Source organism: Periplaneta americana, chromosome 10 (assembly GCF_040183065.1).
Source record: "Periplaneta americana isolate PAMFEO1 chromosome 10, P.americana_PAMFEO1_priV1, whole genome shotgun sequence".
NCBI classification, from domain to species: Eukaryota; Metazoa; Arthropoda; class Insecta; order Blattodea; family Blattidae; genus Periplaneta; species Periplaneta americana.
Window position 1 is genome coordinate 431103 of NC_091126.1, and position 22627 is coordinate 453729.

At 35.4% G+C, this 22627-nt stretch overlaps 1 protein-coding gene across 8 annotated transcripts in view; it reads left to right on the plus strand.

Moving 5' to 3' along the window:
- LOC138707363 (ATP-dependent helicase brm-like) overlaps positions 1 to 22627 on the plus strand; it is a 233327-nt gene that overhangs the window by 59987 nt on the left and 150713 nt on the right. For all 8 annotated transcript variants that reach the window (XR_011334196.1, XM_069836654.1, XM_069836649.1 and 5 more), the window contains 4 exons: positions 5764 to 5925; positions 8610 to 8806; positions 9908 to 10049; positions 13957 to 14062. Coding sequence is in view for 7 of the 8 variants with exons in the window: in XM_069836654.1 (XP_069692755.1) it covers positions 5764 to 5925; positions 8610 to 8806; positions 9908 to 10049; positions 13957 to 14062 (607 nt within the window). In the remaining variant the exon portion in view is untranslated. The remainder of the gene's footprint in view (positions 1 to 5763; positions 5926 to 8609; positions 8807 to 9907; positions 10050 to 13956; positions 14063 to 22627) is intronic.

Genomic DNA, 22627 nt, shown 5'->3' on the forward strand with positions numbered 1-22627 from the left:
ATTTCGTTTATGTGTTTCTTTGTGTGACAGTTCCAGAAAATAAACTATATACAGAACTGTTGTTCACAACAAAATAAGGAACTGAATTGTTACAAGACATACAAAACATGTCATCTTCAGGACAAATTGAGTACCGCACCATCCACACCTGTGGAGTAACTGTCAGCGTGTCTGGCTGTGAAACCAGGTGGCCCGGATTCGAATCCTGGTCGGGGCAAGTTACCTGGTTGAGGATTTTTTCCGGGGTTTTCCCTCAACCCAATACGAGCAAATGCTGGCTAACTTTCGGTGTTGGACCCCGGACTCATTTCACCGGCATTATCACCTTCATATCATTCAGACACTAAATAACCTAGATGTTAATACAGCGTCGTAAAATAACCCAATAAAAAAAAAGTACCGCACCTTTTTTTTCTAGGGATGAAAAGCACACCATACCATCTCATTCTAATGCTCAGATGATGATAGCATAGGAGCTGTACTTTCATGTCTCCTTTACGCCCTCATGATATTTCAAGTGGTTACTTTTACCTTAAGTTACAAGGTTTCCACCTCATTACTGCAAGCATAATAGGGCGATGTAAAAATGGATGTTGCTGGGAAATTACGAAATTCAACATTTCAAATATGGAAATATTTATTAACGACGAATTTAATAACGTCACTAGGGAAACCTAGATTGCTTGTGTGAAACAAAGAAATTGAAAGAACAGGATTTGATTTTAGAACAAGTTATTAGCAATACAGGAGAATAGTGACATTGATGATGATGTATGTATGTATTTATTTATTTATTTATTTATTTATTTATTTATTTATTTATTTATTTATTTACACTGCAAGTGGGCATGCACCCAGTGGCAGTGGTATACACAATATAAACAATACACAATAAAATTACAATACATCATACAATTATACAATACACAATAGACCCACAATTTTATACACAATACAATAAGAATACACAATATAATTTAACACAATAATAATAAAAACATTACAACCTACATTATTATGTATAGGCCCTACAGAAGTTTCAATAGTCTTTCACTTTACTCTCATCTCACTCACTGTAGTGGCACTATGACGCATTTCACTGACACTTTAGCACACATTTCACTGACATTATAGAACACATTTTATTGACGCTATAAATTATCACTGATCAGAACTATTCACTGCACTGTAAAACCATAACTTCACTAACTCACCTCTCTTCACTGATACAACAGTTCAAATAAGTCAAATAATTACATCCTTATGCATACTGTACTTATAAACAGAACTACATTTAAACTAAACATTTCTAGTCTAAGACCCTCTTACACGCTATTTTTAAATAATTTACAATTCAAACCAAGGAAGTAACTCGTCAGGCTAAATAAATACATGTCACCTTAAAAAAATTAAATGTTAAATGTCGCCTTAATTTTAATTTGCACTTTATACACAAATTTTTAAATTATTCTTGAATCTCCTTAAGGAAGGACAGCCCTCAAAGACCGCTGCAGGTAGGTCATTCCAATCATTTATAGTTCTATTTAAAAATGAGAATTTACCTACATCCGTTTTCTGTTTCCTACATTTGATTTTAAAAACATGATCGTTCCTATCATAGTACGTTGGCTTTTCTAACCGAGCCGTTATGTCTACCCATGCTTTCTGACCTAGATGTGCTCTATACAATGATGTTATTCTAGTTTTCCTACGTCTGTTTTCCAAAGTTTCCCATTTAAGTTCTTTTATCGTATCGTTTCCATCTTCTCTTTTACCTTTAACAAATTTAGCTGCCCTATACTGGATTCTTTCTAAGGAATTTATTTGATATATTCTATAGGGATCCAACATATAGTTCCGTATTCCATTAACGGTCGCACTAACGTTAGATATGCTATTTTCCTCGATTTGGGGCTAGCCTTTCTCAAGATTCTCATAATAAAGTGAAGTGCCCTCCATGCTTTACCCGTAACATTATCAACATGCTCTCCCCAAGAAAGTTTGGAGTTTAAATACATTCCTAGGTATTTACAACATTGTACTTGCGGAATTACAACACCACTGAATTCGTAATTAAGACTAGTTTCCTCTCGGGTTTTACAAAATGTTATAGATTTACTTTTAGAACCATTTACTTTCATCCTATGCATTAACGCCCAGTTATAAATTTTGTTCAAGTCTGTTTAAATAGCATCTACATCTGAATTATTTCTAATCTTTCTATAGATAATGCAGTCATCTGCAAATAGCCTCACATTTGATGTAATATTCTGACGTAGGTCATTTACATATATTATAAAGCGTAATGGACCCAGAACGCTGCCCTGTGACACCCCTGAACTTATATTTCCAATTTCGGATATTTCATGACCTACTCTAACTCTCTGGGTTCTACCTTTTAAGAATTCTTGGATCCATAGCACCACTCTTTTATCTATTCCTAGCCTACTTAACTTATCTATTAATATGTCATGTGGCACCAAATCAAATCCTTTCGAAAAATCAATCACAACTGCATCGATTCTTCCGCCTCTATCTACCTCTTCAGCTAGATCCTGAACCAGCAACGTAATTTGACTATCACATGAGAAGCCTTCCCTAAAACCATGCTGGCGGTTGTAAAACCAGTCTTTCGCATTTAGAACATGACGAATATAATCCGATATCAAATGCTCCATGACTTTACATACGACAGATGTAAGGCTAATCGGTCTGTAGTTTCCGACATCTAATTTATTTCCACCTTTATGTATGGGTACCACTATAGCTGATTTCCAGTCACATGGAATAGCTGCATTGTTTATGGAAACATGAAATATACGCATTAAGTATGGAATTATGGCCTCGGAACCTAATTTAAGAATCTCTGTAGCAATACTATCTGGTCCTCTAGACTTCCGACTTTTTAATTTCGTTATTCTCTCTCTAACCCCTTTGGAAGTTATTTTGAATGTCGAATTTGGTTCACATTCACGGTCTGTGACACAACCACTCCTATCAGCGGGATTATTATTATTATTATTATTATTATTATTATTATTATTATTATTATTATTATTATTATTATTATTATTATTGAAAACCGAAATGAAATAGGAATTTAATAAGTCGGCCTTTTCTTTGTCATCAGTTATACTTTCTCCATTTTGATTTCGTAAAAGAACTACTCCTTCATTTTTATCTTTTCTCCTGCGTACATAATTATAAAACTGTCTCCAGTTGTTACTTTCATCTTCTTTTAAAATGGTTTTTAGAAAATTTTCCTGAGCTATCCTTTTTTCACACTCAAGTTTCTTAATTAATTCGACATATTTTTCCCAATGCTCATAGCTTCATTTATGTTTACTAAATGCGCACCTTGTCTTTTTCTTTAAGTAGCGAATATAATTAGTGTAATATTCAGGGTCCGGATTTTTCTTAATTATTTTAGAAGGTACACATTTTACTAATGCCTCGAAAATTATGCTCTTAAATTTATACCATACATTTTCCATATTTCCTTCAGTCCTTAGAAATCATCATGCTTTTGTCGTAGAAACGTTTGTAATTCATGGACATCGGTTTTGTTGAAGTTCCAGACAGACACTGGACTTGACCTCGGATTTACTGTGTTTTCCCAGAAGATTTCTAATAAGACGCTATTGTGATCACTTATTTTATGAAGACTTTCAGAGTTGACAAAGAGAGAGACAGGTCTTAGTAGGTAAACATCTAAGAGGGCATTGTCATGCGTCGGACCATTTACTACCTGCGTGAAATCTTTACGCCAGATCAATTCATTAACAAGGGTCTGTGCATCTGAATTCGTACCTGAAATCCCGTTCCAGTTAATTTTCGGGAGGTTTAGATCCCCAGCAATTACTACGTTTCGGTCTTCTGATACTGTATTAAGATATTCATTTAGTTTGTGCAAAGTTAAATTGTTTAATTCACTGGGTGGTCTGTAACATGCTATTACATCTAAGGTTTCCCGCCCATTTCTTATCTGAACATTCAATATTTCAACTTCCTCATGTATCCACAGAAGATTGCTACTTATTTCTATCTTAGTACAAACGAAAACTCCCCCTCCCTTTTCACTTCTATCCTTTCTGAAGACTCTATAATCCGACCTAAAAATTTCCGAGTCACTTATGTCTTCCCTAAGCCATGATTCCGTCCCAGTTATTACATCTGGATTATAAACATCGACCAAGTTCCAAAATGGAATAAGTTTATTTCTAATACTTCGGCAATTTACCTGCAGTAGTCTTAATAGGCCTGTCCTTACTTGAACATTCGGAATCCCCGTGGCACCTGGTCGTCACTGCTGGTCTTTGCCCCCCGCTGATAGGTCTTTGACTGCACCGCCCGCTAGTCCCTCGACCCCTCCAACCGCTGGTAGACTCTCACCCCTGCCAACCGCCAGTAGTCGCTCGCCCCCGCCGTCCGCTAATGGTCCTTCGGTCCTGCTGCCCGCTGATGGGTCCACGATCCCGCCGCTCCATGTTGTAGTGACTATCCGCGCAAAGAGGGAGCCCATGTCTGCAGCCCCCCTCCGATTTAGGTGAATTCCGTCTCTTCCGGAGCATTTGTCGTCTATCCAGGAATTTGGATCGACGAAACGCGTACCAAGACACTCCGCTACCCACTCGAAAGCTTTATTCACACGACCCACTTTTCTCCAGTTCACGTCCCTCCGTCTGACGATCCCACTGATGACGATCCCAGAAGCCGGATATTTCTTCTTCGTTTCCATCACCAAGTCATATACATCTGCCATGATATAATCAACACCTCTTCGCAAATCGTTTGTTCCTACGTGAAGGATGATGTTTTTCGGGTCCCCTCGTTCCTCATTCTCGATCACACTTTTCATCTCTTTCACTCTAATCCCAGGATGATGATGATGATGATGATGATGATGATGATGATGATGAAGAACATTATATTGATGACGAAGGCGATGATGATGATGACGAGGATGACATACTATTAGCTTTGACCCTGAAATAGTAAATATAATTTCAAAAAGTTATGCTTTAAATGTGTTATTGTTACATCATTGTTTTTCATATTGAGAACTGGACACTTTTTCCGCCACTTTTAAAATAATTGTAAAACAATTTTGGTTTATTAAGTAGCTTCTGGAAAATGCTGTTGAAATTTACGAACACATTTTCCGAAAGACAGCATGCATTGCTCACATCATCTTGTTTGACAACATGGCACTTGCACAGGGTTGCCATACATCCCAGTTTTCTGGGATTGCCACTGCTTTTGTGTTCCCGGTGCCCTAATTTGTTCAGGACAGTCAGATGTCCCAATTTTGAGTTGGATCTTTCCTTCTCAGTTCTGACGTTGATTGTCTCGTTCTTTGCATTCACAAAGCCATATAGGAATTCTCTTCTTCTTCTTTTTTTTTTTTGTATGTCTCGAAATAATTGGACTTGCTGCAACTTTCTTCTTTGAACTTACGATGAGGGAAGGCAAGTTGGAGGTTGGATATATGATAATAGTATCTGCTTTAGATCTAAACCCGCTTTACGTTTATTACAATGTAGTATGTTTGCGACAGTTCTCTCCTTATCCTTCAAGACTAGTTTTTCAAAAATTTACTGTACCGTAGGTGTAAACAGTTCTTGCAATTTCGTGTCAAATGTAAACATACCATAAGAGACCAGCACTCATGTCATCTCTCAGTATTTCTGTCTGCATGCAGATTGCCAACTCTTCTGAAAAATATTGTTGCTATTTTATGCAAATTTGACTTGCTCTTATCAGGTAGTGGCATGTACAAGGAAAGACACAATGCTGGAAACGTCTTGCCATATTAAAACCTATAAAAGAACAAAACGTCAAGGTCTTCGTGAAGCACGAGCTACAGAAAAATTAGAGAAGCAGCAGAAACTGGAAGCAGAAAGGAAGCGTCGTCAGAAACATCAGGTAATTTAGCTTATAATTAATATAGTATTGTGTAAGATTGTCATCTTCAAAGCATATTTACTTACTTACTTACAAATGGCTTTTGAGGAACCCGCAGGTTCATTGCTGCCCTCACATAAGCCCGCCATCGGTCCCTATCCTGTGCAAGATTAATCCATTCTCCATCATCATATCCCACCTCTCTCAAATCCATTTTAATATTATCCTCCCATCTATGTCTCAGCCTCTGTCAAAGCATAATCATACTAATTAATGCTGCAGTGCTTGGGAAAAGTGACATAAGTCAGTTTCCACAAAACTTTTTTGATAATTTATTGACAACTTACGGAACATCTGCTCGCTTGGAAAAAAATACGTATTTCTCCCATTACAATAATTCATACAGAAAAAAATCAAATCGACATAAACCAGTGTAAATTGTCAATAAATTATCAAAAAAAAGGTTTGTGGAAACTGACTTATGTCACTTTTACCGAGCACTGCAGAATTATTCCTTAGTTTTTTATACCCCTACTTGATGCATGAAGTGAGATGATGTCTTATAGACAATTTATTACATGAGAGAATTCTTTGAAGTTATTAATGTAATCAGAAGGAACTCAAAATGTCACATGTACAGAACAGTTTAGAGGTTCGGATGTGTTTGTGGTTTAAACTTGCTTGCAAAATGTGTTGCCAGTGCATATAATTATTCCAAAATGAATTAAAAAAATAATTTTTATAAGTTATTTACCAATTTAAAACTTGAAATTTTAGTTTATTTGGAAGGAAGGAAGGAGAGAATTCGTGTAAGCCATCTAAATGCATAATCATTGATCATTACTTTAAAATTCCATGTACAGACCCAGAAACAAACATACTGCACAGCCCAGTAAGCACTGAGCATGTGCAGTATTTTATAACTGGAAGGCTAAATGCATAGTTTACAATATTAGGCATTTGGCAACATTGCTGGATGGGGAGGAGGGAGTTTACAACAACGTGGTACAGACATACCAGTACAAAACAGATGCTCTGTTCTAATGCAGGGGCGGACTGTTGTTTACATGAAACGAACAACAGATACAAACTTTCAATCTCATTAATACAACTTTATGGTAAATTTCCATTTTATTTAACAATATTAGGAATATTGGTCCATTCTTTTATTGTACCTCTAAAAATAAACAGTAACGGTTTGCTGCACAAAATTACACGAACTTTTTTTAAATGCAATATTTTAATCTCTCCTGCTTCAATAAAGCAGTACCATTTTTAAAGAAATTTCTGTTCGTGTGATTTTCGAAACGAGATACGAGACTCCTTGTTTCTAATTGTTGAGAAACCACTACAAAAGTTCGCCAATTAGGTAACCTTCATTGCAGAAAACATTGATGATAGGCTATATCTTCTTGCCTCACTTGAATTACGACGACTTTCTCCATAAGTTAATAATATATGATATTCCTAAACTGTGAATGACATTGTAAGTTCTTTATCGAATACCTGGTTCCAAACTGTGATCCGTTCTGCAGTAGACCTATGGACAGGGAATTTGAACTCAGCTGTGCAGAGTACTACCTGCTGAACACGTTGCCATGTCTCTCATGCCAGAATATTAACAAAGCATGAAATTTTATCTAATTTCACGAAAAAGTAATAGAAAACACAAATATGTATTTAAACTAATATTAACTCTTTGCTAGATATACCTACTGATGTAATTGTTTTCGTGATTTTAGTAACGATATAAGCAGTATAATGCAAATAAAGAAGAAAAGAAATATTTTTTCTGGGAAAACTATCAAGTTTTGACCCTATTTGTATGGACATTTTTTGATCCTGTAGACCATCCCCGACGACTGTGAAAAGGACGGCACTTATACCCCTTACATCCTGTATATTACTGTTAGTTTATACTACTTGAAATTGTACACAGAAATGCACATATTACCAGAATGAAATATTTTGGGAGACTATCTCACTTATATACAATTGACAAATTAAGTGTAAGAATCCATTGAATTTCAACAAATTCCTTCTCTCTTGTCGTTGATATTCGCAATTGTTTCTACAAAACATTGAGGAGTAGCATAACATCATTAGCTGTAAACCCAGAAATAATAAGTGAACATTAATTTCCTCTGCATTAAGTGCACCCAATATTTTTATTTTTACAAAATGTCACTCCGGTAATTATACATTTAATTAAATTTTCAGTTTTTATATATTATTGTGTTTATGATAAAAAAATAATACTTCCATTATTCTGTTGTTTCTGTCATTCTTGTGTAGTTACAGTAGTTTACAGGATGTCGTGTTAGGCTGTAAGTAAATGAAATAGCTTATCCGATAGTAGTATGCATTATGTTTATTTTATAAATTATTTATTTATTATTGATTAAATATCACGTTTATGTTTATGATAAAAAAATAATACTTCCATTATTCTGTTGTTTCTGTCATTCTTGTGTAGTTACAGTAGTTTACAGGATGTCGTGTTAGGCTGTAAGTAAATGAAATAGCTTATCCGATAGTAGTATGCATTATGTTTATTTTATAAATTATTTATTTATTATTGATTAAATATCACGGAAGGTTTTCATTTCCTTTCGATAAATTCACTCTTGTTCCATGATCGCGAATTTATTAAGAAAATGAAATCATTGTGTGGTATTACCTATAATAGTTAAAATTGTTACCAGGAATATTTGAATGCAGTACTGCAACATGGTAAGGATTTAAAAGAGTACCATAGAAACAACATTGCAAAAATCCTGAGGCTAAACCGTGCAGTGCTGAATCACCATGCAAATGCAGAACGTGAGCAAAAGAAAGAACAAGAGAGAATTGAAAAAGAGAGAATGAGACGACTAATGGCAGAAGATGAAGAAGGTTATAGGTATGTCATCTAGTTTAGAAATAAACAAGAGTAACTTATTACAGTTAGAAGTGAAGAACCAAGAAAATAAGTAAATTAATTTATTAATTTTTGATTTCTTCAAAGATAATAACTTAAACTTCTATCCTGTATATACATATGTATGTACATACACACACACACACACACTGTAAAACATGTCTGACAGAACATGATGGTTACATAGAAAATTTTCCATCTCGGCAGGTTTCCTTCTTATAAAGGATTGCTTAAATATTCATGTAATTTAAGGAATATGCAAAAAACAACTTAAGTCATACATAAAATATGAAATTTTACGGCTAATACCCATTCAGAAGACATAACAGAACCCATCTCATCCTGATTCTTAACATAACATATTTTCACAACATGAATGCATCACCTTGTTCTACTTTCGTGTAAATATTATTTAAAATGAAATAGTAGTCTACAGACTTAAAATCAGCAGCTACTTTACACTTCAGTACAAATTACACTGACATACTGAATACACATGTTATTGCAATGCTTTCTCTGTAATTGTGCCATTAACTTAAAAATAATTTTCCGTGTTATGGAAGTTTCTGGCTTATGGAAGCTGTTTTAATGTACAAAATTGTTCCGTTCTGAGATTTTCTTTCTGTATCGAAAGGTTTCCTTCTTAAGAAGGTTCTGTCATAGACAGATTTTACTCTGTGTGTGTGTGCGCGTGTGTGCGCATTCTTGCTACATTTGTCTGCTGATCTGGAGCTGCATTCACGTGTAGGTTCGATTCTCACTTCAGCTGATTACGTGGTTGGGTTTTTTCCGAATTTTTCCCCAAATGTGAGACAAATGTCAAGTGATTTATAGTGAATCCTCGGCCTCATCTTAGCACATACCATCTCTCTTATCACCAATTCCAGTGATGCTAAATAACCTAGTTTTTAATATAGCTGATGTTGCATCATTAAACAAACAACTTTTGTGCATGTGCGTGTGCGTGCGCATTAAGGTAATGACCTAATATACTGTATATAATAACTTAAAATGAGTTAAATATCCTAAAAAAGTTACTGAGTAATGATAGCATTTTTCTCAAATTATTATATATTTCAATAGGAAATTGATTGATCAGAAGAAGGACAAACGACTTGCATTCCTATTGTCGCAGACGGATGAATATATAGGCAATCTGACAGAGATGGTAAAGCAGCATAAAATTGAGCAACGTCGAAAACAGCGAGAACAGAAAGAAAGAAAGGTAAGTTTTAATTTTCATCCACATAATTGATTGTCTATTAATATTATTAATTATAAATAAATATTAATTAATTTAACATTAGTGCAAGGTTTTTGGTTATTTACTTCTAGACCTAGAGATATTGGCTCCATTAGGGAAGGCAGGGATCCATTATCAAGGAATAACTATTCCCCAGGATTGGATGTCATGTAGGGTTTGTATATTGCGAGTTCAATATTATAACACAAGAATATAATGAAGTACACGCTATCAAATACATATCATAAGGGAATGGGTACAACCCTAACATAATAGCCACCATAAACAACACTAAACACAGTCACAAAGAAACAGAAATAAAACACAAGCACATGAATACAACAAATATATGACACTAATATATAAATATAAAAACACAAGATTTCAAGGTCTCTCAAGAAATTAAAATACAGAACACACGCACAGGATACACAAAGAAAAATAACCTAATGGGTGGTTACAAATTAACATGCAACAGTTGTAACACCTTGTACATTGGATAGACTGGGAGATATTTTCAAACACGATACAAGGAACATATCACAGCCATAACTAAATCACACGTCACAAACTCTTAACTACAACTACAGCAATATAGAAACAGACGTGCAAATCCTACACAAAGAAACTCAACACTAGAACAAGCAAATCTGAAATCCCGCATGCCCGGTGGGAGGCTGCTAAGACAACATGTATGCTGATGCAGCTAGTCAAGACCATTCCCATTCATATCAACAGTTTATCTGTAACTTGGCCTCTGGCAGTATTCATTTAGCTGAGATGGAGAACAAATCATTTCGTCATGGTAAACAGATATTCATTAAGGGAACGTATTTACATATGTAACACGTATATAAGGAATAGAAAATCGTGTGCTTCAATGAGGCGAAAATTCAGACGTAAATTTCCTGACAGGCCAGTACCCTCTAGAAAAACAATATTAAGGTTATTTAATAGATTCAATGAAACAGGTTCTGTAAATGACAGACAAAGACGACAAAAGTGCCGTGTTCTTACAGAGGAAAAAATGAAATTGGTGCAGCATTAGAGCGTAGCCAACACAAGTCTCTGAGATGTGTAGCACAGCAGGCAGGGATTTATAAGCATCTGCGAGAGTGGCAACAAAATTATTGAAACTAAAACCATACAGAATTCCATCACGTCATGAATTACAGTCCCAAGATTAAAGTCGAAGACTTAATTTTTGTAATTAGGTATTTGAAAAAGTAAATAATGAAGAACTTGATCCCCAATCGATTTTTTTTTTCTAATGCTCGATTTCATCTGCATGGCCACACAGCATCACAGAATGACAGATATTGATCATCAGAGAACCAGATATTGTGCATGAAGCTGCATTGTAAGTTTTAACGAGTTAAGTTATGTGAGTGCACTTGCGATCTCTGCAACAGAAGCACAGCCTCCCACCGGGCATGCGGCCGGTCAATCATCGCAGGCATGATGAAGAAGACGCACTATATGTGAACGAAACGGCTTGATTCCACTTTCCTACATGCAACCACTTCCTCCCCAGAACCACTTCTTCTTCCCCCCTCGAGTCTGGCCATCAATTTAGTTCACAAATTGAGGTGCTACCTAGTAAGAATCTGTGGTAGCCAATTTGCTTATTCTTCTGTTCTCCATGTCAGAGTTATATTATAGAGTGTTAGACACTCTTATGCATGATTGTCTATCGTGTAAACAGTTTTCAAACCAGTTTACGTAACTAACTTACAGAAAGACCAAGGTTTCCTACTTACACAGTAAGATATTTTGCGTAACTACAACGAACACTTTACTGAAATCAAAATATTACATTGAATCAGTTTGTCCTTGTGTTTCAATTAGTGGTACAGACTCGGGAACAAAAATTCAGGTGGCCCAGATTTTGTTTCTGGGTCTGTAAAAATTTGATTCAAATATGAGACCAGGTTAGTTGCAGTGGATTTATATTTAGTAAGTTCATGTTGTGCTGAATTTATTTTGTTTTTCACATAAAAGAAAATGTGTTTTTGAATAATGGTTTCAAAAATGTTTGAGGAGTTGTTTGAATTGAGGACATTACTCTAACAAGGGTGCATAACTGAAAATGATGTTCCGAGACAATTGAGTTTAAAAGTTAATTGACTCTCTGTATGTAAATACCAATTACTGTATATGAAGTGATATATACGTTTCTTTTCAGCTCTACATATGCTCTCTTTAAGGTGAACGTTTTAATTTCAAATAACTACAGAAGCTTTCCTGGCAACGTGATAACTCAAAATTTTCTTGGGCTTCCAGCCAGGTCATAAGTTGGTGATCCACTGATGTTTCAAGGATGTTCATCTTCCTCATCTTCAGGGTTAAATGATAACTAAGGGTACCCAGCTCCTTGATTTATAGTATCAGAGGGAGTAGTCAGCCGAGGAGCTGTGCTCTGATTGGCTCTTATTAGTGCGGACCACGGCGTGAACGCTGCCGATGTGTCGTCTTGTTTTGTGCTGTTCGGCTTGCACAGGTCTCACGATGGGCTCGGCGGACGAGTTCTTATGTGTCCTCCACTGATGAGACCATCATGAGACCTGCGGTCAATCAGCCGAACAGCACAAAACAAGACGACACGTCAGCTGCAGTCCGCACTAATAAGAGCCAATCAGCACACAGCTCTTCGGCTGAGAGAGAGAGGGGGGAGAGGGAGAGAGAGAGATATTTTTTTTTTGTTTTGTTTACGAAATGAGGCAACACTTATTCCTTTGCTGTCCTTGTGGGCTTCTAATGAACTGAGTGAGGAGAGAAGTGAGTGGTGCGGGGTTGGGTTTGTGATATGATACTGCTGCTCATTTACCTGGGTCAGAGTTTCAGATCCATTTGTTGTATATGATACTGCTGCTCATTTACCTGGGTCAGAGTTTCAGATCCATTTGTTGTATATGATACTGCTGCTCATTTACCTGAGTCAGAGTTTCAGATCCATTTGTTGTATAGTATAGAAACACACACAGCACTTCATCACTCAACTGCATTTCAGAACATATCTTTTCAGTGCAACATGAACAATCATAAACACACCACACCAGGACACCAACAGGAAACCAGAAGATTGCTCAGAACCTTACTAGGATTCAGAATATGACGAACACCTCTTTGAAATTAATAAATCGAGTAAAATACCAGTACTGTAATAGTTTAATATTAACATAATAAAGTTAAAAAATTGTTAATTGAAGTAACTGAACGGATTATTAATGATAAATAAGTATAGAAGAATGGTGAGAAGACTAGGTGTGTGAAGAAAAGTGCAAAACCAGTTGGCTCCTTTTAAGGAACAAGAGAAAGAAGACAATAAGCATTAAAAGTAATAATAGCCCCACCACTTGTCACTACTGTATATGCTCACTCTGAGTTATCCAACAGATAGATCACATTCATCTACAGCACCATGCAAATATCCAAAAACCTCGCACCACGTTGATCACATTGTAAGTCTCAAATCATACTTAATCTTGCATAATTTTCTGTGTGACTTGTGTGAATAAATTTAAACAGAGCCATTCACAAAGTCTGGCCCTTTATTCTGTACATTATTTACCAAGTTACAATATTCCAATGTTATTAAGGTTTGATGAATCGGAGAGGCATGCATAACATATTAGACGACTTTCCACATTTAACACTTTTAACGTATGACAAAGTAAATTTTATGTTTCTAACAAAGTGTTAACGAGAACTTTAATCAATGAATGTTTCCACATTTGGTTACATCTGTTAAAGAGTAAAATGTAGAAATAACTTGAGAAATATTTTTTTGGCAAATTTACATTAACTTCACATCTACTATCATTGCTCTTCATCACCAACCATGCAGCTTCCACCGTGAGTTTTAATTGCCTTTATCTTTATCCTACAGAAAAAGAAAAAGAAGCGTTCAGAAGATGGGGAAATAATAGATGGTTTGAATGATGAAAGCTCGCAGATGTCTGATGTGAGGGTGACTGTGATGGAAACTGCCACTGGTGAGGCACAAAATAATTTATATACTTAGATATTTCTGTAAATTGTTTAAGTAATGAATTTTATGTTCCATGTTGAATCCTTCGTGCACTACTTTTAACCATTTACAGTTCACTAAATAAACAAAATAGACATGGGACTGAGCATTTTAATGGTCTTGATAATCCATGTTGGAACTTTCGTAAATTACTTTTAACAATTGAATATAAATAAATGATTAAATGGCGATCTTATTCGTATTAATTATGTAAGCATGTGCAGCTTACAGCTGTTTCGTTGCTACTTGACACCATCCTCAGAGCCTTCTGTGACTCGGCGTCATCTCAACTTCGTGGGTGCGTTCGTGTGATGAAGAGTTGAGTCAAATAGTGTGTGTGTTCTGAAATTGATCTGTGTGTTGAGAATTTGATTAGGGTGTGTTTTAGTATGTCTGTATATTTCATATTGTTCTAGTGTGTTGAGTTTTTGGTTTTTGGGTTGTATGTGTAAAACTAAAACTAAAACAACTAAAAGAAAAACAACAACAACACAACCTCATTTTCACCAAAGCAGACAAAGGCAATTGCACAGTAATACTACACAAACAAGACCTACACAACAAAATAGAAACATACTTTAAACAAAATAACATCACAGAACTTGAAAAAGACCCTACCACACAATACCACAACACAATAAAAAACACAATCAACAAAAGCAAACAAGTAATACCGCACAATATGAAACAACAACTCAAACCCATCAAACCAGCAGCACCTAAACTCAATGCACTACCCAAGATACATAAAGGAAACATACCAATCAGACCTCTAATCAACTACAAACAGGCACCAGCACACAAACTAGCCACACACATGGACAAAATCATCAGAAACAACATAAAATTCAGAAAACAGACGACAATAAAAAACACTATAGACCTAGTCAACAAAACAAAACAACACATTCCACACAGTGCAACACTAGCATCTTTCGATATCACTAACTTATACACTAACATACCGATACAAGACACATTACAGATATTAAAAGAAATGCTCATAGACAACAACACACCACAAGAACACATTGAAGAAATCATCCAAATTGATTGATTGATTATCCTGATATTCACTGACTACAAATAGGAGTTAGGGGATGTTTTTTTTTTTATATCAGCATGCTCCATTACATTGGAGTAATACTACATGCTTTACATAAAATATTACAATAATTAGTTACATAATTTATGAGAACAAGACATTTACAATTTTGATTGCGATCTTGAAATTCTTATAGATACAAGTGTTGCCTAATTGTACTTCTTATATTTTAGGTTACCATCATTGTTAATATTATTTCTAATTTCAATTCTGTTACATTTTGCCAAATTCTATGGATTTTATAAATTTTCTGAAGCTTTTGAGGTATGCTGTTGTGAACTGATCAAAAGGTGGAGGCCAGGTTTGACCTGTGCGTATTATACTAGCTCGTAGGATTCTTCTTTCTTTTATCAGTGTGGCACATCTTAATATTATATGGTTGACTGTCTGCTCTTCTTTTAGTCTGCAAGGGCACGTTGGAGTTGGAATAATCTTGAATCTGTGAAGGTACGATCTTGTGAAGCCGTGACCTGTCACAATAGAAGTAAATTCTGCCCCGACAGGTAAATTTATCTTCAGTCTATCTTTAATTGATGGGAAGAATGATTTCGTTATTGCGCCCTTAGTTGAGATAGTCCACTGCTCTTGCCATTTTCTTAAGGTCTTTTCTCTCTCTTCTGTTACTATGGTATCTCTCGGTATTTTGTTATAAGCTATTTCCCCTTCATCTTCTATGGCGGCTTGTTTGGCAAGACGGTCAGCTATCTCATTCCCTACTATTCCGACATGGGCCTTCACCCACCTAAAGAGAACTGTCCATTGCTGTCTCTCCAATTTTTTCAATTCTCTCTTTATATTTTCAATTATTGGATTATGTTTATTCTTGTTCTGTAAAGTGTCCAGTGTCACTTTGCTGTCTGTGTTAACTACTGCATTATTCTCTGTTTCTTCTGTTATTTCTACATTCTCAATGTGTTGTAGTACCTTCAAGATTGCTATTTGTTCTGCCTGATTGTTAGAACATTTTTCATGCAGTTTGTATTTGGATCGGTGGATGACCATGTCGTTTTGGATTATGACTGCAGCAGCTCCAACTTTTCCTCCGATTTTACTTCCATCCGTGTATACATCTATTTTGTTTGCCATATCCTCCATAGGCGCTCTTATGAGTGGTTCTTCAGCTGGGTGTGGCCAGTGAATCACTTCCAGAGGTGCATCGTACTCCATGTTTTTGTGGGTGGCTCTATAAATTCTGACCTTTTCTTCTATGACTAGACGAATTGGAAGAACTCCTGCTATTACACATGAGGCGTCATATGAAAGTGTTCTAAATGCCTTCGCTATTTTTATGTTCATTAGTCTTTGAACACGTTGATATTTCCTTAAGTTGTTTTGTTTTGTTAAGGCCTTCTCCCATATCGGTGTGCCATATAGGAGTTAGGGGATGTACCTTCCAACCAAAATTAGCTGATTCCAAAAATGGCAATAACAGACATCTGTTGTGACTAGACTGCAAACTGAACATGTGCTAGTATCAATCATTACTTCATTTGTAAAACATATGGATGGCATAATGTTCGATAACAAAACATATCTGTATCATACTTCGAAATGTGCAGTCTGTTGGTTCATCAGTGATGTATGTTTGGGAAAATCAAAATGGCTCAGTGGAAATAAGGAAAAGAACTAGGCTGAATATGTTATAAGTAAGTTAAAATACAAATAAACAGTATTAATGATCCAGATCCTAAAGTTAAGTTAACAATAAAGGACTCGAAATCATAAACTGCAGTTAACATGAATGTAATATACAGTGAGTAGGAATCTGAGTTTAATACTACTGAATGAATAATTGAGCTCTGATGTTAAATTAAATATGACAGATTATCAGTAATATAAACAAATAATATGAACTGACATTAATACAGTACAACACAATACAGTCAGTTCCATACTTAAAGGTTAATCTCAAAATGATAGTCAAGCAAACATGAGAAAGGGCAATCTATCATATTTAACAAAATATATTAATCGATTCCCCACTCCCCTGTTAAACCTCCGACATGATCCCTCCCCCAAGACCAACTATCCTGTTGTGGGGCTTTGCTTACTGAGTCCTATGCATTCTGGATTGCTCCCCCCTGCATGGCTGCTTGACTATCGATAGCCCACTATGAATAAAAGAAGCCTGAATGGCGCAGTTCGAGCTGATACACAGCTCATCAGCATATTGTTAATTCACATATAATTAAATTTCAGATGAGTAATATATTTTGTCACCCTGATGTGAAATCAAGTTTGTCATTTTCTGACACATTATTACTGTGTGTGCTCACATTAGGATAATGTTCTTATCAGAACACTGAGTCGTTTGGGACACAAGAAGAATCTAGGAAATATTCTGATATCAACATTTCCAACTGCATCATGATATATGGAATTGTAAATGAAACACAAAATAATGATTCTTTTTAGACAAGGAAACAAAGTTGTGTTAGGTGCTAAAAGACGAGATGCTAAATGATAAACGCAGATGATTCTCCCAGTTTAAAACTATTCGTTTTTCACCTGCAAGAAAATTAAGTACAAACGCAATACTTCAGGACTTAAAATGGAAGAAACAATTTTCTCTCAAGTTTCTAAGAATTCTTGTGTAAATTAAAACTTTTCAGTGAGATATTATACTTGGTTGCATTTTCAGCATCTGCTATTAAATGAGTGAAATGCTGCTCTTGTTGCATTAATTCAAATCTGAACTTCCTTTTCTACCAAGAGCTAAGACACTTTTTTGATAAGCAGAAAAATGATTGTTGCCAGAACGCCATGATGTTGCATGACTCCCTAATTGCATTGTAGTGTGAAGTTTGTCACTGAGTGGATCTAATGAGAATTGAATATCAATTTTGTACACTGGGTAAATGGGAAAATTAGTCTGATTATATTCTGCTGTCAAATTAAATTTTTTAACATTGGTTTCATGTAGACTGTTTGGTAAGTTTGAAACTCTTTCTTAACACTTCTGTTGAAGTGTGACATTTTTTGTTCATAAAGACACGCAGTTTGTGATTTCTTGTAAACTTAGGAGTTTCTGTGTTTGACATTTTAATCTACAAACTATTTTAAAGAAGTTATTTGTCATTGTTTTTGTAAGTTATCATTATAATCGTATAATCATATAAGTAAGCATGTAGAAGGACTATGCAGCGAGAAAAGAAATAGCTTCTTCCGTACGAGAAAAATGTAAATTTAAAAAATACCAGTTCATAAAGTTAACAGATGTTGTAATTGTAAAAATTTCGGTCCATACACGAATTTTTAGGAGTATTTGATGAACTTAAAATTGATAAATATTGATACGAACTTAACATCAAAAGGCAGATATTTTTTAAGTATAGAAAACAATAAATTTCATAAAAGAATTGAAGGACTTATTTCCAAAAGAAGTTTGTGAATTTTTTCATAGCATTCAAGAGCAAGAAAATTACAGCCACTCATAAATTGTTTCCATAAAGACCAGACATATAGTACAAGTAGGGTTGTATCTTCTCTCATCTGATAAAATGTTCTGAAGATAGACCCTGTTAGACCAAACTCATTATTGGCAGTTTTGGAATGATTTTTTTTTTTGAATGAGCTTTTCAATACTTTTGTACCAATGTGGGTAATGTTCATTCATTCATAGTGTTGTGCCCAAGGTCAGATCTTTCACTGCAAACCCAGCTTTCTCGTATCTTTCCTATTTTTTTCCTTCCTCTTTGTCTTTTCATATGATCCATATATCTTAATGTCGCCTATCATATGATATCTCCTTTTGCCCCGAACTCTTCTCCCATTAACCATCCCTTCCAGTGCATCCTTCAGTAGGCATTTTCTTCTGAGCCAGTGACCCAACCAATTCCTTTTCCTCTTCCTGATCATTTTCAGCATAATTCTTTCTTCACCCACTCTTTCCAATACAACTTCCTATTTTATTCTATCTTTCCACTTTACACGCTCCATTCTTCTCCATTTCCACATTTCAAATGCTCCTATTTACGTCGTCGTAATGTCCATGTTTCTGCCCCATACAATGCCACAATTCAAACAAAGCACTTCACTAGTCTCTTCCTTAGTTCTTTTTCCAGAGGTCCGCAGAAGATTCTCCTTTTTATATTAAAAGATTTCTTTGTCATTGCTATCCTTCTTTGGACTTCCTGGCAGCAGCTCATGTTACTCCTTATAGTACACACCAAGTATTTGAAACTGTCCACTTGCTCTACTGCCTCAATGACTTTAAATCTAGTGCAAAATGGTCTGACAATTGAGGAATGCTAGATAAGTAAGTTCCATTGTCTAGCAAATTAAAGAAAATTTATTTACGTATGACAGTTTTAGCATAAATAATATGATCTACGTCCTTAATAAAAAAAGAAGAGAGATGAAGATTTCAGTTTCCAGCTTTGCTAATATATTAACCCATTTATGCCCGTAACTTTATTTTTGTCCAAATGTTGTGAATGTCACACATAGTTTTTGTTTTTATATATTTTTAATTGTAAATGAGCGAACACAGATGAATTTTTACATTTAGTCCCCTTTTCAGGGTGGGTCGTTAACGACCCAGTGGGAAAATCTGATATACATTTTTTCTTTCTTTTTATTTATATCTAAATTACTACATGTCACGACAATAATTGTGAATATTATTTCTTTGTGTTATTGAATCAACATATTATTGATGTTTTACATGTAATATTTATAATTTTACAGTGCACAAGTACATATTCACATAAAGTTTAGTCATAAAAATACGTATAGTAAAATATAAATGACTCAATATTATCCAAATACATAATTACCATGTTATGTATGAAACTCTCTGACGCACTTCTCATGAAGCGGAGTCGGGCATGAAGGTTTGGAACAGCCTTTAGTAGTCTTGTTTTTGCAGACAGCGCATCAGCGACGTGGCTGACCAACCACCAGCAAGTGTCCAGCATTGCGATGAGCTGGACCTGCGGCCATATTTCCCTCATTCAGATGCTTTCTGGGCCGCGGGTGAAGATGCTGGTGTTCCATATTTCTGCATCATAGCGATTACAGTTGTACGTCTGAAGGACAAATTATCCAAGGAAATTCCTTTTGACCTTGCTGTTAACCATGCATTATTCATGGCGACATCAAACATCCACCATTTTTTCCCCTCTTATTCCAATTCTGTATGCTGCCATGTTTTGATCCATCTGATCAACACCTCCCATAAAACTATTGTATTTCTTGATGGGGTGGATTGTGTAATGGATATCCTCTTCTTTTATTTGGCTGAGTACCGATCTGCTGTTCCTATAGGGTGCACGCCAAACTCATTTGAAACAACTGTCAAAATATTCAGCTGGATGACTGTCTTTAGGAAGTGATAATGGATGACTCGACTGGACAGGATTATAATCTGGTGGAAAATTAGGGGGGTCTGACCCTTCTTCCACTGCGGAATATATTTTGTATTCAGTACAGATCTTGGATTATAGTTTTTATCATCTCTTGTTTTAGTTGTAGTCTCTAACTCAGCTTCTACTTCCAACAATACTGTAGCCTCCAAAGTAGACTCAGGGGAATCATTTTCATCATCTCTTGTTTCATTTGAAAACCTTACCTCAGCTTCTGCTTCAAACAATGTCCTCGTCAAGCAGTCTGGATTATTACACTCCTCATTTCCAGAATCCCCATCGCTTTCTCCATGTACAGGTGGTGGAATATAAACATCAATTTCTCCAGGATTGCTCCTCGTGTCTGTTGCTTCAAGTTCAGACAGTATTTCATGAGTTTTCAGTCCCTTCTTAGTATATCAAAACAAAAATAAACTATAACTAACGAAAAAGAATCATATAAACAGAAATATTACTAAGCGACAAAATGGTACCTCTCATTTTCCCACTGGGTCGTTAACGACCCACTCTAAAAACTATTGTCATTGTTGCTATATTACTATAACTGTTACAATGCTATCAGGATATATTGTATTACTTACATTTTGATGTTTTAGATTCGTATTCAGAAGCTCGACAATGAGCCACACTCCATGCCAACAAATAGAAATTATTAGCTATGTGCTGCAGAATTCTAGTCAATTACGCAAGCGAGAGATAGTTTCAAATAAAATGTGAATGGTGCACCACTAATTAAACACACATGTTTATAACTCAAGACAACACTTTCAGTTACCAACCTAATTTACAGAAGTCACAATATAACACAACCGGGATATTTTATACAAATTATAATCACTGGGTCGTTAACGACCCAGTGGGCATAAATGGTTAAATGTCATCAACATGGGTACAAGTTATGATGTACCTTCACATTTATGTATTCTGGTCACACCATAACCATAATTTACATTAGCATACTATTAAACTTCAGCAATAGCTTAGTAAACAGCATAAATTATTGTCGACATCTCATTGGTAACTGCTCTACTATACTGATACTTATTTAATATAACTGTTTTATAAATTTTAACTTGAAAGCAGACTAGATGACAAAGCTTCTCAACCAAATAATAGCAGGCATTTCCCATACTTATTCTGCTTTTAATTTCCTCCCGAGTGTCATTTATATTTGTTACTATTGCTCCAAGGTATTAGAAATTTTCCACCTCTTCAGAGGATAAATTTCCAATTTTTATATTTCCATTGCGTACTGTGTTCTGGTCACGAGACAATCATATACTTTGTCTTTTTTGAACTTACTTCCAAACCTATCTCATTACTTGCTTCAAGTAAAATTCCCGTGTTTTTCCTAATAGTTTGTGAATTTTCTCCTAACATATTCACGTCATCTGCATAAACACACAGCTGATGTAACCCATTCAGTTCCAAACCCTCCTTGTTTTCCTGGACTTCCCTAATGGCATATTCTAGAGCAAAGTTAAAAGTGAAAGTGATTGTGCATCTCCTTGCTTTAGCCTGCAGTGAATTGGAAAAGCATCAGACAGAAACTGGCCTATACGCACTCTGCTGTAAGTTTCATTGAGACACATTTTAATTAATCGAAATAGCTTCTTGGGAATACCAAATTCAATAAGAATATTATATAAAACTTCTCTCTTAACCAAGCTGTACGCCTTTCTGAAATGTATGAATAACTGATGTACTGTGCCCTTATACTCCCATTTTTCTTCAATATCTGTCCAATAAAACTTAAACTGATATTGGTATTAACTAAACACTGTTTAAAAAAATTTCCGTACTTCGTTTTCTAGTCCTTACCTATCTATCTTATAACTATGAAAGTAAACAGAGACAGAGGATGGACACTGGAAAGTTTTCTTTCCTTAATCATACTATCAGGGACTGGAATGCTTTACCTGCAGACTTACTAAAGCCTGTACCAATAACCAAAAATGTGTTTAAAATAGGCTTAAGGACTTTACTAATAGACGGTAATTATACACAGTATTTAAACTGTGTAATTGATGTTTTGTTATTTGAAGTATTGTATCAGTGA